We start from the raw sequence: 16,258 nt of genomic DNA, 5'->3' as shown, positions 1-16,258 counted from the left end.
GCTACACTAGCCCTAGATTTATTATGGTTTAGAACAGGGGGTCTCAACCTTTTTCTTTCCAAGCCCCTCCTCAGCATGCTATGAAAATTCCACGGCCCCCTGGGCCACAGCAGCTGTTTTTCTGTGTATAAAAGCCAGGGCCAGCATTAGGGGGTAGCAACCAGGGCAACTTCTCAGGGCTGCATGCCACAGCGGGCCCGCAAAGCCAAGCTGCTCAGGCTTTAGCTCCCGCCCTCGGGGGCGGGGGTGAAGGCAGGGTGGCTTCAGCTTTCTGCCCCTGAGTCTAATGCCAGCCCTGCTTGGTGGACCCCCTGAAACCTGCTCATGGCCCCCCAGGGGGCCTTGGGCCCCTAGTTGAGAACTGCTGATTCAGAACAAAGTGAGGGCACTCACCTGTTTAGAGCAGCTTTTAGCCCACTTCTCGTTCGACCGACCACAAGAAGGGCAAGGGCTGGAGCTGACTGTGGCTGTGCAATATGCTGTAGCCAGCCAAGCCCTGACCTCGCGCCTCTGGGCCCTGCTCTACTACAGGAGCTGTGGGGAGGCCTCGCTCCGGGCTGCCGCCGGGACAAGCACCTGCTTGCCCCAGTTGCAGGTGTTTTTAGGCAGGGCTCTGGTGCTGGGGGCTGCAAAGCTCCCAGGGCGGGGCAAACAGCACCTGCTTCGGGTAGGCTTGCCAACCCTCCAGGATTCTCCTGGAGCTCCCAGCAATTAAAGACAGTCATGTGATGAAACCTCCAGGAACCGGGCAAACCTGAGAACCCGCCTCTGGCCCCACCCTGCGACAGGCCCTGCATGGAGCTGGAGAGGGGGCCAGCCCCCCCTGGAGTCCCTGGCTCTCCCCGACCCCCTCCTCAGAGTCCCAGCCCCGCCCCTCACGTCTGCTCAGCCCCGCCCCTCCCCCACGCCCGCTCAGCCCCGCCTCCCCAGAGTCCCTCCCCCGCCCCCTCGCCCGCTCAGCCCCGCCTCCCCAGAGTCCCTCCCCCTCCCCCGCTCAGCCCCGCCTCCCCAGAGTCCCTCCCCCTCCCCCGCTCAGCCCCGCCTCCCCGAGGCCCCGCCCCTCCCCCACGCCCGCTCAGCCCCGCCTCCCCGAGGCCCCGCCCCTCTCCCACGCCCGCTCAGCCCCGCCTCCCCAGAGTCCCTCCCCCTCCCCCGCTCAGCCCCGCCTCCCCAGAGTCCCTCCCCCTCCCCCACACCCGCTCAGCCCCGCCTCCCCAGCGTCCCTCCCCCTCCCCCACGCCCGCTCAGCCCCGCCTCCCCAGAGTCCCTCCCCCTCCCCCACGCCCGCTCAGCCCCGCCTCCCGAGTCCCTCCCCCGCCCCCACGCCCGCTCAGCCCCGCCTCCCCAGAGTCCCTCCCCCTCCCCCACGCCCGCTCAGCCCCGCCTCCCCAGAGTCCCTCCCCCACCCCCACGCCCGCTCAGCCCCGCCTCCCGAGTCCCTCCCCCTCCCCCACGCCCGCTCAGCCCCGCCTCCCCAGAGTCCCTCCCCCTCCCCCACGCCCGCTCAGCCCCGCCTCCCCAGAGTCCCTCCCCCTCCCCCACGCCCGCTCAGCCCCGCCTCCCGAGTCCCTCCCCCTCCCCCACGCCCGCTCAGCCCCGCCTCCCCAGAGTCCCTCCCCCTCCCCCACGCCCGCTCAGCCCCGCCCTCCAGAGTCCCTCCCCCTCCCCCACGCCCGCTCAGCCCCGCCTCCCGAGTCCCTCCCCCTCCCCCACGCCCGCTCAGCCCCGCCTCCCCAGAGTCCCTCCCCCTCCCCCACGCCCGCTCAGCCCCGCCTCCCCAGCGTCCCTCCCCCTCCCCCACGCCCGCTCAGCCCCGCCTCCCCAGAGTCCCTCCCCCGCCCCCACGCCCGCTCAGCCCCGCCTCCCCAGCGTCCCTCCCCCTCCCCCACGCCCGCTCAGCCCCGCCTCCCCAGCGTCCCTCCCCCTCCCCCACGCCCGCTCAGCCCCGCCTCCCGAGTCCCTCCCCCTCCCCCACGCCCGCTCAGCCCCGCCTCCCCAGAGTCCCTCCCCCGCCCCCACGCCCGCTCAGCCCCGCCTCCCCAGCGTCCCTCCCCCTCCCCCACGCCCGCTCAGCCCCGCCTCCCCAGCGTCCCTCCCCCTCCCCCACGCCCGCTCAGCCCCGCCTCCCGAGTCCCTCCCCCTCCCCCACGCCCGCTCAGCCCCGCCTCCCGAGTCCCTCCCCCTCCCCCACGCCCGCTCAGCCCCGCCTCCCGAGTCCCTCCCCCTCCCCCACGCCCGCTCAGCCCCGCCTCCCGAGTCCCTCCCCCTCCCCCACGCCCGCTCAGCCCCGCCTCCCCAGCGTCCCTCCCCCTCCCCCACGCCCGCTCAGCCCCGCCCTCCAGCTCCGAGTCTCGCCTCACAGCCAAGCTCCGCCTCTGTCCTTCCGGCTCCTCCCCGACTTCTCCGGCGGCGGGCGGGGTTTCCGGTTCCGCCCCTTGCCGGAAGCGGCGCGCGGGGGCTCGCGGCTGTGAGGCGCGGCGCGGCGGCGGCGGCCTCTCCGCCGGCATGGCCCGGAACACGCTCTCCTCGCGCTTCCGCCGCCTGGACATCGACGAGTACGACGAGAACAAGTTCGTGGAGGAGCCGGAGGAGGCGGCGGCGGCGGCCGAGCCGGACCCGGCTCCCGAGGTGGAGGCGCTGCTGAGGCAATATCCTTCGGGGAGTCCTGGGCCCGGCCCCGCCGGCGGGGAGAGCCGCGCCGGGCGGGCCCACAGGCCCCAGGGCCGCGTCCTGGGAGCCGGCCGGGCCGCTGTCGTCCCGGGGGGCGGCTCTGGTGCGGGCGCGGCGGCGGGGGCTTGGCGGGCGGGAGCGGCGCGGGCCCTGCGCCGGGCTGCTGCAGGCGGGGGGCTGGAGAGCCCCCGTCTCCGCGGAGCGAGGGCAGGAGTCGGGGCTTGACGCGGCGGCGCCCGCCTCGCCGCTGCCCGCCCGGGCTGGCGCGCTCCAACCCGGGTCCGTCCGTTCCTTGCAGCGGCGGCCCAGGCGAGCCCTGCGGGGGTGCGGAGAGCAAGCTGGTGGAGGGGCGGGCAGACAGAGCCAGTGGCGGATTTTTACAGACGTGGTCTCTGCTATACTTGGGACGGAAACTGTGAACCTATGCAGAGCTTAATCCAGGCAGCGATGTCTGCCCGAGGGCGCAGAAAGCCCGGAACAGTCGCTCTGATGTGTGAACTGAGGCATTCCTTTCACTGGCCCCTACTCGGGTGACACGGAGGATACTTTAAAAGTCAACGTTGTTAGCTGTTACTTCGCTCAGAAAAGCTTGTATCAGAGCATGTATCGTGTTATGAAGATTTACAGTTACTCTGAGGGGGACTTTCAAAGGAACAGTTGGCAAAAAACCATCTAACTCCCAGTTGACTTTCAATCAGTATAGGGTGCCTAACTACCATTTGTACTGTTGAAAATCTCTCCTTTAACAGCAGTTTATATTGCATATGTCTTTTAACACCACGTGGCCCATGGTTGCAGTGTGGGCATTATTGGTGTTATAGCCTTAAAGGGGGTGGGGTCTCTTCTTTCAAAAGGTAGTATGAAACATGCATGTCCCCCAGTGCTTTGTAAATTTAGTCATGAATATAAATTTGGTGAGATTAAGTAGCTGTGCATAACTGAAAATACCTACAATTGGAGATGTGTTAAAAGTATAATTTTTGATCTGTTCTGAGGTATTCCTTAATGCTCCTAGGTGTGACTAATTTACATAGTTCCCTTATAACATCTATTAAAATGCTAAAAACACTTGGCTCCCCAAAATGTTATCTTAACCCATCTCTCCTTTTTTCATCTTTGCCTTTTTGCTGTCCAGTTTCATGAGTTCTAATCTCATCACACTTTCTGTTTACAAGAAATAAACATGTTCCTTTGCTTATCTTTATATGATACAGTGGACAAAATTGAAAAAACTCCACTTGGCTGATAAAGAAAAGAAAGCAGCAAACATGGGAAATGAAAGCAAGTCCCAGACTGTGCTTTAACTTTAAGATTGGTATCTCTTTGTCTGTGGAATTCTAACCAGGTCCTGAAATCTGAAATAACCTGATTTATAGTTGTGGGTCCAAGCTGTGCATATTGCACCACCAACAATTGTCATTTTTTTAGCAGTTTATGAAAGGGGATTATGTGGGATCTGATCTCAATTTTTGTAGCAGTTGATTGTAATTCATAGTTTATATTGGATTGTTGATAAAAACACTGGAAGCAAATTAAGTTACCTAATTAGGGGTTGCAGACAGAAGTGGACAGAGAGCCTTATATAGAAGGAGAATGTTCCATTGCCTCATCCCATTTCTGAAATAATTTTTCAAGTAGGACAGTGTGTTTTGAAGTGAGTTAATTGAGCCAAACTGATGTAAATGTGCTTAAAATAACTCTGCCACCAGCCACACTGGGACCTAACCCAGATTATTCCTTTTATTAAGGTTCCTGTTCAGAAGATGAAAGCAAGGAGGCTCCTTGACACAATGTATTTTTAAAATGAAGCCTACAACAAGTGTGTGTGGGGGGGGGGAGCAGGATAGCCTCTTACTGGGAGGATCTGCAGGAGAAATAGTTTTAGTTTGTCTGTGGATCTTAGAAAATATCAGTTGGAGTTGTGCAGATCTTTTTTCACAGTGTAACCTAGAGTAAAGTGCTTGATAGCCTGGGAGGTTTATATCGTCCACCCACAAAAAGGGTACAGGTTTGCTCCCATCACTAATACATATCAGTAGTGTCCGCTTTACCACGTGGAGATGACAAAGTTCATTCTCCCCATTTGCTGCTTGGATTCTCTGGTCAATCTGTTAAAAGGTGGTGATGTGGGACTTTTCTCCATTAGGGGGCTGGACTAAGCCCCACCAGATGATTTCAGATTGGTCCGAACAGCCATCAGACTTGATGTTGACCTGGGCTGGATTCTAGTCTGTCATCTAAAGGTGACAGAATCTATATCTCATTACCAATCCTCTGAGCTATCTTGTACCCATACTATGTAGTTAAGATTCCTTCACTGTAAAAATTAAATTGGGCAGAAGGCCAATAACTGTTCTAAGTTTGTATAATTTGATCAGAATTCTTCCTGAGTGGAAGCTGTCACTTGGGCTGCTCTTCCACACCAAATAAGATCATTCATGAAGTCCTCCAAGATGCACATTTCTATCTGAACAAGTGTTGGGAATGACTGAATTAACTATTTTATGGCAGCATTATTTTTTAAATCCCAATATGAAGTTGCGGGTAACAAGTTAAGGACTTGCATGTATTTCAGAGAGGGGCTCTCCTATTAATTAAGGAAGTAGATTAGTTCATTACCATCCTGCTGTTACTTCTATTTATAAGCATAATAGAAATGAATAGTAAATGATTTGAGAGTTTTCCAGTTATAGCTGCCAGTATACCAAGTTACTTTTTAGGTGACTTGTTCCCCTGGATGCCATTCTTGTTACTTGGCATCCCTTGAACTAAGCAAATGAGAATGTTGGGTTGTAAGATTAGATGGTTCCATAGCTCAGTTTGAGTAACTGAGAGCAAAGCTTTGCTGATTTGCAAAGTTTTAAGTTTTGTGGTAAATGAGGAGGTCTCTGCTTCTATAACAGTGAAGTCTTGTCAACTTTAGTTTAACTGACACAGGATTTCCTGTCAACTCAGATGTGAACAATTGCTTTAAAAATAAGTGAAGAGGAAATTGACCTTGGAGCAGAATGAGCACTTGTTTGCAATCCTTCTTGCTGTGCTGTCGGGCTTTAACAATCTTACTCTTGCTGTGTAGTTTCAGGGCTTGGGATCACAAAGTTAATTAAAATCATTGTGAAACATAAAACTGGTGCTGATTTCTTTGGCATCTTTTATTCAAGTTTTTAAATTTATATTTAATTGCCTGATCCTTGTGACTGTTCTTACTATACAGTATAGAATTCCCCAAACTACCTTGCTCCATTACCACAATTTAACTTATGTAGAAAAGATAACATCTCTTCATTGGCAAAGCTCAGGTTTCCACACTCTCCTCCTATAGAAGGAGAAACTATAGCTACGCTTAGGATTTGCAGGAGACAGGATTGGATGTTTCCCAGATGGGGTATGCATGCATTCCCTTTCATAAATAGATGTGTGTAATCTGAATCTTTCCCATGCTTTCAGATATCACTTAGGATACAACCAAGGCTCTGCTATCTCTGTGTAGCTTGGACTGCTTCTTGCATGTCTTCTATGTTGTTAAATCTCATAATTTTCTCTCTACATACTGTTCAATGGAGCGATTCTTTTGGTTGACTCCTCTTACATGTTTCTTGAGTTGTCCATAGCAGATGCTCAGGCTTCATTCTTAACACATTCAATATTTTCATCATCTTCTATGGGTAACTTTGGAGATAAGGAGTTGTTCAACTGTGATGGCAGTTGCAATAAATTCATTCCATTTAATACTTAGTATTTTCCTGGGGCATTTGCTTTCAAAGGCATTTAGATATTTGTCTGTAAGTTTGGTGGATTTCCAGCCTCCAGAACCATATGCAAGGTGAAAATGACATTTTAGTTGAAGTCGTAGTTTGGTTTTTAAAAGACTACATCTTGTTTAAGCTGGTGAATGCAGCAGCCATCTTGCCAATTTGATATTTTCTTCTGGATATCCCCAGTGGACTTGTTTATATTTTTACAGCTAATCTAACAGGTCTTCCTTCTGGACGCTGAGTTGTTACCCACCTACTTTGTGAATTCTAGCTTTAGGAGCTGTGGAATCCTACACGTCTTTTCACAGCAAAACCCCTCTTGAAAGAATTGGGAACGCTTTCTGATTGAAGACAGGATAAGACTCTCTTTTTTGGATCGTGTGTGTGTGTGTGCAGGTTATGTGGACCCTGAACTCCATAATGCTATTTTGGAATTTCAGTGACTACACTGGGGTCTCAAACATCCGGCCCGCAGAGTTATTTGCTGATGCCCGCCAAGCTCCCCGCTTCCCCCTGGAGTTATTTCCTGTGGTTGCCAAGCTCCCCTCACCTGCCGCTGCATCCATGCTCCTCTGCCTACCTCCAAGTGCTTCCCACTGCCAAAGAGGTGTTTGGTGGCACTTAGCGCTTTTCAGGAGGGACGGGGAGCTGTGCGCTCAGGGGAGGAGGCGGGGCGGGGATTTGGGGAAGGGGTTGGAATGGGAGCGGGGGAAGAGGTGGAGTGGGGGCTGGACCGGGGGGAGTGTGTGTGTGTGCGTGCGCGGGGGGGACGGGGACTTCTGTACCTTTATATGAAAAGGTGTCAGTAATGCGGCCCTCGGGCCAATGTACTAGTCCTCATGTGGCCCTCGTGGTTTGGGTTTGAGATCCCTAGTCTACACAGTATCCACAGTATCTGAGGAAGTGAGCTGTAGCTCACAAAAGCTTATGCTCTAATAAATTGGTTAGTCTCTAAGGTGCCACAAGTACTCCTTTTCTTTTTGCGAATACAGACTAACACGGCTGTTACTCTGAAACAGTATCCACTGTACTCTTTATCAGTAATGTAATTTTTGTGACAAGCTGGGATACCTCTGAGTTCATGGTGATGCTCAGCCATTGTGTACATTATGTATAGTATTTAAAAACAGTGGTAAGTGTAAAGATCTACTGACCATGAACTGAGTTTCCTTTTGATGTGCACAAGTTGACACTCTACTTTGCTACTACACCATCTTTTAGAAATCCTGTATTTTGTATTACAAAGCACATTGTGGTGATCTTTAGAGTACTCAAAAGGCTATTCACAATAGTCTTAGCTATATTAAAAATGAGGGTTATGTCAGCTTGATCAAAAGGTGTGGTATGTTGCTACAGTTTGTCCTTGCTTCCTGATTCCACTATCTTGAGTTAGGTGTTTTAGAAAATCCAGTGCTCTAATCTGTCCTTTATAGAATGCTTATTAATCATCTTTAAGAATATCTAAACAATTTGGGTCCTTAACTTGCTGTGCCGCACAGGTGATATGCTCCAAGCTTTCCACACAGCTTTAAGGAATTCTCCTTTGAACACGAAGAACCAAGCAATAAAGGTAAATAGAGTCTTTGGGTTTCTAATGGTGTGACTGTTAGTTCACCTTAAGTGCTGACACACTGATCCTTAAGGACCTAGCTATGGAGTGTTAATACGCTTTAAAATAACATTTATCTGAAAATATAAATAGCTGATTGTTAATAGTCTAGTATATGAACGACTTGTAAAATGTATATGCTATATATTTCTACTTAGACACCCTTGATTAGTAACTGCTTCTGTTCAGTGGCTGGACCTTTACCATGCAAACTCTAGGAGAAGAATATTAGAAGCTATCCAGTATATGTGGCTTCTCCACCTTGGTGCACATACCTGGCTCGATGGAGTGGGATAGCAAGTTTATGCTAGGGCATAGCAGTGCGGGAAACATGCTGCTAAGATACTTACAAGTCTGGTCCACTGACCCACCAAATCCCATCATCTTCTCAGAAGGAAAGACTGACCCTTTTCAATCCTTCTAATGTTTAAAGAAGTTGGTTCTTAAATGCTTCTAAGTACTCAAATTTAAAATGGTAAAATTAAAGCCTAATTGTTCACAGACTGACATGGCCTTTTATATCCAGCTGAGAGTTCCATTGCATGTTATCTGTTAGGCAGAAGTCATTTGCTGAGTACATGTGCATTTTGGACACAGTTAAAATTTTGCTGTTTCTGCTCTTTGAGGCAGTAGGTTCTGATGTCATTTTATTTCTCTTGTCGTTGCAGGAACGGGCCCAGGGAGTGGTGCTTAAGGTCCTCACATCCTTTAAAAGCAGTGAGATAGAACAGGCAGTAAACTCGTTAGACAGAAATGGTATTGACTTGTTAATGAAGTACGTTTATAAAGGATTTGAAAAGCCAACAGAAAATAGCAGTGCAATATTACTTCAGTGGCATGAAAAGGTAAGTCTCTCTTCCAGTGCTGCCGAAGCTTGAAGTCACGGTTCAGTAGGATCATTGGTGAAAATCTTCTGAGTGGCTACATGCTCTATGTAACAGTACCTCTTGCAGAATCGTATGATATTATTGTAGTCAGTGGAGGTGCTGGTGGAGGAGTCTGAGAGGGCATTTTCCCTAAGGGCTACACTATTTGGGAATTTATTTCCCTACTGGTCTGCCAGAGTTTGGATTCATTAACTTTTAGTAAGCTTCAAAGTCTATCTTTTCTTGCAGCCATTTATAAAGGTTGGGAGTCCATGGAAGGAGGAATAAGGTGGAAGTATTATGATGTAGTTGGGTAGAGTGGTGTGATTTTCTTTGGTAGAATCTACCAACTTGTAAACTGAGAGTTGATTATTCAAAGTATTAAAGTGATTAGAAAAAAATCAATCAGGCGTATATGCAGAGGTGCATAGGCCTCTGGATATGTGCTAGAGAAATACATGCCTCAGAGCTTTCGTGTGTCATACTCCCATAAATTGGCAACTGGATGTACAAAACTGAGCAGTGATTGTTATACAATTCTAACTTGCAAGAGAAACTCTTGTGAAGTCTTGCAACTGAAAAGCTCCTACTTGGACCACATTCTACCTTAGAGTTCAAGTGTGGAATGACTGCTCTGATGTGTACTATCCTGAGGCAAAGGTCCCCTATCGAATGGTTGTTCTGTGATCCTATGAGGGTGTGGTGAGGGCCTTGCTGCCAATAGACTGTTTTGATACTTTCCTTTCTGCCACCCTGAGTAGGGTGCATGTTTGAGCAGGCAGAGGTCTGTAGGGAATGATTGTTCTGCCCCCCTCCTGAGTGTAGGTCTGAGTGTGGAACAACTGTCAAAGTCTTTTTAAAGGAAGAAATTTTTTAAAATTCAGCGTACATCTACAACCGCACAAGGATGTGTTCAGACATTAAAGACAACACAGCAGGGATACTTAATAACTGCACTGAAGACTTCTGCAGCTGCTGCTTGCTTTGCAGAATGTCAGTTCAGATGTGGGGGTGGGAGGAGAGAACTGTTCTCTTGACAGCAAGGAACATATTTCTGCTTGTTTTTTGTTTCCAATGAACATGATGGTTTCTGGCCATTATGGATTGGTGGCCCATGGTGTATGAAATTACCCAGCATACTGCGTTGGCTGGGGAAATGTCACCATGCAGCGTATGCAGCAAAGCATAACGAGCTTACATGCTCATCACTAGACTTGGAAAGGAATGAGGCAGTACTACAGTAGTCTTGGCACTGTTTCCAAACTGAAGCTTTGCTCGCATTCCGCTTCATGGCACTACTGGTATGAAGAGTGACTCGTGCATGGTGAGAGGAGGAGTCATCTGTCTAGTCCTTTGAGATCTAGCACTTCCTTTCAGGACCTTTTTAAATTAGTGTCAGAGCCAGCTGCCCAGCTTTAGCAACAGATATAGAAACAAGTCTCAGTTGTGACTTGGGTGCAAGTGGGTAAAAACATGAATTCTTACACACCCAGCTTGTGCAATTACACACACTCCCACACCTCTCAGATAAGAGGACTCAGTTATAACATTGCACTTCCTAAGAGCAGCAGGATGTTTTACATGAGTATTCCCTGCTCAGGTTGTAATACTTCATAGGTTGCATTTTTATTGCATCTAGCAGATAAACTTGTAAGCTGTCAATTTAGTCTCTTAGTATATAGCTGCTTCTCCTAATCACTAGTATATCTACATTTTAGACTCTAATGTAGGTACATTTTGGTTTACTGTTTGTATGCAGGATATTGAACTTAGACTAAAAACAAAAGAACCTTGTTTCCAGTCAGAACTATGGCAGGTGATAGAGATTCTGTAGTTGTGGTAATGTCATACAAAGTTTTAATACCATCTTCAGTGGAACTGGTGATAGCTTTGTTCTGTGTCCTAGAGTCTTTCTGCACCATCCCCTTAAATTTGAATGGTTTACAAGATGTCACTAGGTTACTGTCTGACAGTAATGTCTCCCTCAAGTGTCCTTGGGTGCTCTGATATAATACAATAGCTTGTCTTACAGAACCATGTTGCCTCAGATACTTGAGAACCTCAGTCTTTATTCTACCTATCACTCTTGTGAAGAGTGAGATTATTATCCCCATAGTACAGATGTGGGAACTGAGGCATAGAGACTAAAGATTTGCCTAAGGTCCTGAAGGAAGTCAGGGCAGATCTGGGAATTGAATCCAGGTCAAAAATCCCAGTTTAGCACCCTAACCATTAGCTCCTCTCTTCTGGTGGTCAGCCATAGGTTATACTCTTTAGTCCCTGATACAACTTATTCCCCAAATCACCAAGAAGTTAAATTGTTCTGTAAGATTACAACTGCAGAAGGTACCTGCACAGACTTTAGGGGAAAGATTAATGTATCTTAAACAGTTCTTCTAGGGTTAAATAATTTCCTGTTTCTATTAATGCTGTTCTTAAGAAGTTGGGATAAACTGTCTAGTAATACATTCCCAATGTTTGACTTTAGAGTGTCTTTTCCAAAAATGGCTGCAGTTGCTGCTGACTATTGGAATGTTCAACTCTTGAACCAGTAGCATAATGCCAAATGGTTCCAGTTCCTTAGTAACACTAATACTTGATCATGTGGGCATATTTCTTTTCTAATGTGTCTGAAAGTGAGATTCCACAAAATGAAAACTGCTGTTTCTGCTTCATGTTCATTTGCAGATTTGTTACCCTATCATTTTCAGAAGAATTAACTTATTCAAACAGTAATGTTAATTCCAGCACCTCTTCAGGAAATCTATTTTTCATTAAAGAGCCTTTTTTAAACAATGACTTCAAAGGTTTAAGAGCAAGAAAATGTAAAATAAGAAGTAAATGCTTAAATAGTGTCTGAATTTTAGGAGCTCTAGCAACAAATGGAGAAGTGAACTATATACTGCTTAGTGTTACAATTAAGTACAGAAATGTTAGCTAATATCTGCTGTTATGTCTGGGATGCCTTGTGTGTAATATCTATCTCCCTTTCCCACCCTCACAGGCACTAGCGGTAGGTGGACTAGGTTCCATAGTAAGAGTTCTTACAGCAAGAAAGACTATTTAAAAGACTTAACTTGAACCAAGATGAACAGTTTTGGAATCAGAAGAAAGAATTAGCTGAAGTGACGCTGGTCCATCTTTCTAGACATTGCAATCTACTGAAATACTTTGGAAACCTCTGGAATGCTTCTAATTCTAAAGGTTGGGGGAAAAGGGTAAATATTACTGTGCTTTCTGACTATCAAATACAGAAGCTGAGACATTCAATCCCTTGTTTAAAGGTAAAGCAGAAGGCAGAAATTCTGCTCCCATTACGGTAAGGGGAGAGGTCATTAAGAGCCTGTGTGTATTGCTTATTTAAAAGAAGAGGTGCTATGGCTTCAGTAGACACAGAATTCTGACTGGTTTCTGGGTGGGGGAAATGTTTTTGAAAGGGGATTTTGTACATACAATCAGAGGACTAGCTGGACTACTGGTTTGTAAAGTGCCTGCTGCATCAATAAAGCTCTTGAATTGTAAGAGTCAAACTGCCCTTGCTTCAAAGGCAAATTAGTATTGAAATATTCCTGGTGTAGGATCCTCCACATAGCAGCATGCTCTTGTTTACACATATACCACCTTGACTGACATGCTTTAAACTAGAGCACCTTTTCCTAAATGGACTGAATGAGCACCTGTAACTGCACCTTGGCCTCACTCTGTGTTTACTTGAATGTTTTCTTTCTAGCCCTGCTGTAATTTGTATGTATAAACAGAGGATTAAGTTAAGTGCCAAATATAATATATGGTGTATTAAGGTGTCTGAGGGTTTAGTTTCTCCTCATGCCAGCTGAGCAAGGAACTACTTCAAAGCTTCATGTATAACTAATGCTGTTATGGAAAATGTGTCCTTGCATTTAAGTATGGTGAGTACTTGCTTGTCTTCTGAATCAGAGCTCTGATATGTTCACCTGTAAGCAGAAGTATATTCACTCCCTTTGAAGGGGACTTTTTCTGAGTGGAGTCCTGCTAATAAACTAACAGCACATCTTTAATGTACAATGCTGTATAGTCATCTGTGTGGGAGAAGATCCTGGCATGTTGTGTTAATGCTATGGATAACATAGCACCAGTCAAAAGAAGGGGACTGTAGTTTAGCTTTAGGTAAAAAAACAAAACACACAACAGCAGTGCATCATTGAGTTAAGTATAACAGTTCCCCCACAGAGGTCAGTTAGCTCCTTTACATGTTAACTACCTGGTCCATTGACACTGGAATACCATTGAGCTAACCACGTAAGGTGACTAGAAGGAAGTCCAGAGTTTTAATCAAAAATATTGCACCACAAATTAGTTCAGTTGTTTGATAGTGTTATATAATACAATCCATATTTACAACACCAAAGGAATAGATTAAAATCCACTGGCAAATGTTCATAGAAAGGATTACACATACCCAGGAGCTTCTATAGAAGGAAGTAGTACATTAATTATTTTTATATATACACCATAGATTATTCTTGCTGTGATAGTTACAGAAAATTCAACACAGGAAAACTAGCTCATGGCAAATTAAGGACCTTAAATTCCTATAGGATCAAACTGAAGTTATGCTATTCAACAGATACTGTAAATTTCTCTAGCATACAGCCCACCTTGTTCCCTTTACCCTGATCCCCTAACCAGCTGAGGAGACTGCTTTCCTTCAGGTTAAGCAGCAACCCACAGCAGATTAAAGGAACAACTCAAACCAGCTTTTAAATAAATCCTTAAGCAGCATGCTGGTAGTCACTGGTGGACAAGAACAGTACGAGGGGCATCGCCATACTGGAATTTACCTGCCCTAGATCCACTGTCATCAAGAGACACTAGCAAGGGTCGCTACTGCAATTGAGAATGTTTGAATTTCTTTGATATCTTATGGAAAGGAGCCATTTATCCTAAAGTAATTTTTTTAATCACAGTAAAATGAAAGCTTTAGTTCTAAGTACACACAGGCATAGCCCTCATTGCTCCATTTGGAGAGGGAAGAATAATGGACTTGAGATTCATTAAATTTTCTAATATGAAAGCTTTTACATTTGTTCGTATGTTGTAAGTTAACTGTGGTAACAGCAGCCCTTGAGCCCCTCCATTGAGAGTAATGCTGTAGGTGAAGCTAAAGCCATTAAAGGTGTTTACTTAGGTGTAAGGACAGAGCCTGTTTATTGAAAATCTTATTGCTATTCTTCCACAATGGAAGGGTAACTTGATTTATACAACTCCTTTTGACATTACTCCTACTAGCACAGGCCAACTCCTACACCCTCAGTGAGGTTAAAATACTACAGTGACTATGAATGTCTTATCAAGAAACATTTGGTCTAAAATTCTATCTTAAGAATATGTTGAATTTTCTTTAACAAGATGTATTTGATAAAAATACTGTTGTTCAGCAATACCCAAGAGCCTTTTTGCCAAAGAATGACTAAACTTGCTGCCCGTGTAAGTTCTATATTTTCTATGTAGCTTTTATAAATACTTCAGTTTTTTTAAACAAAGCCAGACAAATTGCTGCTTCCTATTTTTAATGTAGTTTGTGGTTAGTAACTAAGGGCAAAATTCTACTCCAGCTCTGTATGGCAGATCAGGACTTACTCTGTCCTTCCTCTCCAGGGAAGTTCATAGTATTCAAGCCACAAGCTGCTGTGTACAAACTGAATTCTGCCTTTACATTAAAAGGACTAACATGCTCCAACTAAAGAATAGGAGGACAGGAAAGAGCTAATAAGCCCACCACCTTAAAATCAAAGCAAATTTAGTTGAAGGTAAATGTAAAGTCTGAAATAGAACCAATCAATACTGCTTTAGAGGGAAGCAGGTGTTAGTTATAAAAGTCTGCTGCTAGCAAACTTGTAAAGAAAAAAAAAAACCCAAAGGTTTTATACTGACATTCTTTGCCCTTTGTATCACTAAGATTTTTTTTTCCTTTCAGTAAGAACTATGGAACTCTTAATTATGTTTACAATAAACTGAAATTCAGCTTTAAAAAGTATTTAAAATGGTTTACTACCTTTCTTCCCACCACTAACAACCTATGATACAGACGAGTACATTAGTTTAAAAGGTGATTGAGTATTAGGTACTATAATTAAGACCATTTTAAATATTAATTTTTTTCTTTAAGAAAAGTAAAAATCAGACAACTATAAAGTTGTGCTCTCTCTCTGAAAATTAAATAAATGTCATCTGTGCAGTTTTCATGACCGCAGGCCAGGATCTATGCACAGTAAAATTTACACAGTGATATGAACAAATGCTAACAAGTTAGGTCAGTATAACAAGGCAAGACTTTGTTTTTGGTTATACCCCTTGTTCGTGTTCTCCAAAGAGCTTTTATAACTGTTAGGAATTGAACACAGTACCACCAGCAAACCCCCCTTCATTGCCACCTGTGCACAATGAAAAAGGGAAGCTTTACTGTATGTACCTAGAGTTATAGAACTCTAGTATTTCGTGACAACAGAAGCTGGGATTCCCCCATCATGACAAATGTAACTGTCAAAATCCTGAACTGCCACCAATGTTTAGTGAAATTAATATAACCCTTTGGTGCCAAGACACAGGATTTATGAGCATAAGGAGATAGCTGTTACACAGCTAACAGGCCATTGAGACAGAGTCCCTGAATCCACCCCAGAGAGAAAATTTCAATTTGCAGTGAAGGATGCTGCTTGTACAGTATATCTTTGTAAACAATTTGTCAAAATTCTTGTACAAAATACTGCAATGACAGTGATTAAGACACACCTGAACTAGTGTGTGAAGTGTCCTTTTCACAGAAAAAAAAAGAGGCTAGAAGCTGATTGCCCATTTTCCAGTTCCCTTAAGACCATGCTGTCCTGGGATTCGAGATGGATGGCCGGATACTGCCTTTGGGAGATGGCTTTGACCCAAACCACGACATCTGGCATGGGAAAACACAACACACATTAACCTAGACTCTTCTTTTAAATCATGAAGATTTAACAAGGGACATCAGCCCTTTGGTTAAAGGTTAAAAAGATTTGGTTAAAAAAACAAGCATTTATACAACATAAGCAGCAACAGTATTTGCATCCCACACACCTCAGAACTAAGATTCCAATGAAACTGGTTTCACTGATTTTCATTGTCTAAACAGCACATATTCCTTCTGCTTTCATAAAATTTAGCTGATTATGTATAACAGGATTATTTGTTTAAATTATTTCAACTGACTGTTTCTTTAACTTCACACAGTTTAATTTGTAATCACAGAACCCTGATTAAAGTCAAATGTAAAATACCCACTGTGAAATGGCACCCCATATCCCTCCTGTATACTCAGATATCTAGTCTGAACATGGTTAACTTAA

General features: G+C 45.9%; 2 protein-coding genes across 7 annotated transcripts in view; one reads left to right on the top strand and one right to left on the bottom strand.

The window, feature by feature from the left end:
• The first annotated feature begins 2,430 nt into the window (after window positions 1–2,430).
• On the top strand, window positions 2,431–12,944 carry ARPC5L (actin related protein 2/3 complex subunit 5 like). Its single transcript, XM_073314559.1, has 4 exons — window positions 2,431–2,649; window positions 7,924–7,995; window positions 8,703–8,879; window positions 11,905–12,944. The coding sequence occupies exons 1-4, from the start codon at window positions 2,506–2,508 to the stop codon at window positions 11,965–11,967; spliced, it is 456 nt and encodes a 151-aa protein (XP_073170660.1). The 5' UTR covers window positions 2,431–2,505; the 3' UTR covers window positions 11,968–12,944.
• A 292-nt stretch (window positions 12,945–13,236) lies between these two features.
• GOLGA1 (golgin A1) overlaps window positions 13,237–16,258 on the bottom strand; it is a 30,320-nt gene continuing 27,298 nt past the window's right edge. For all 6 annotated transcript variants that reach the window (XM_073314552.1, XM_073314550.1, XM_073314554.1 and 3 more), the window contains one exon: window positions 13,237–15,828. In XM_073314552.1, coding sequence (XP_073170653.1) covers window positions 15,748–15,828 — 81 coding nt within the window. In that variant the 3' untranslated portion in view covers window positions 13,237–15,747. The remainder of the gene's footprint in view (window positions 15,829–16,258) is intronic.

The sequence above is a fragment of the Lepidochelys kempii genome, chromosome 16 (assembly GCF_965140265.1).
Source record: "Lepidochelys kempii isolate rLepKem1 chromosome 16, rLepKem1.hap2, whole genome shotgun sequence".
Lineage (NCBI taxonomy): Eukaryota > Metazoa > Chordata > Testudines > Cheloniidae > Lepidochelys > Lepidochelys kempii.
This window is presented reverse-complemented; position numbering and strand designations above follow the sequence as displayed.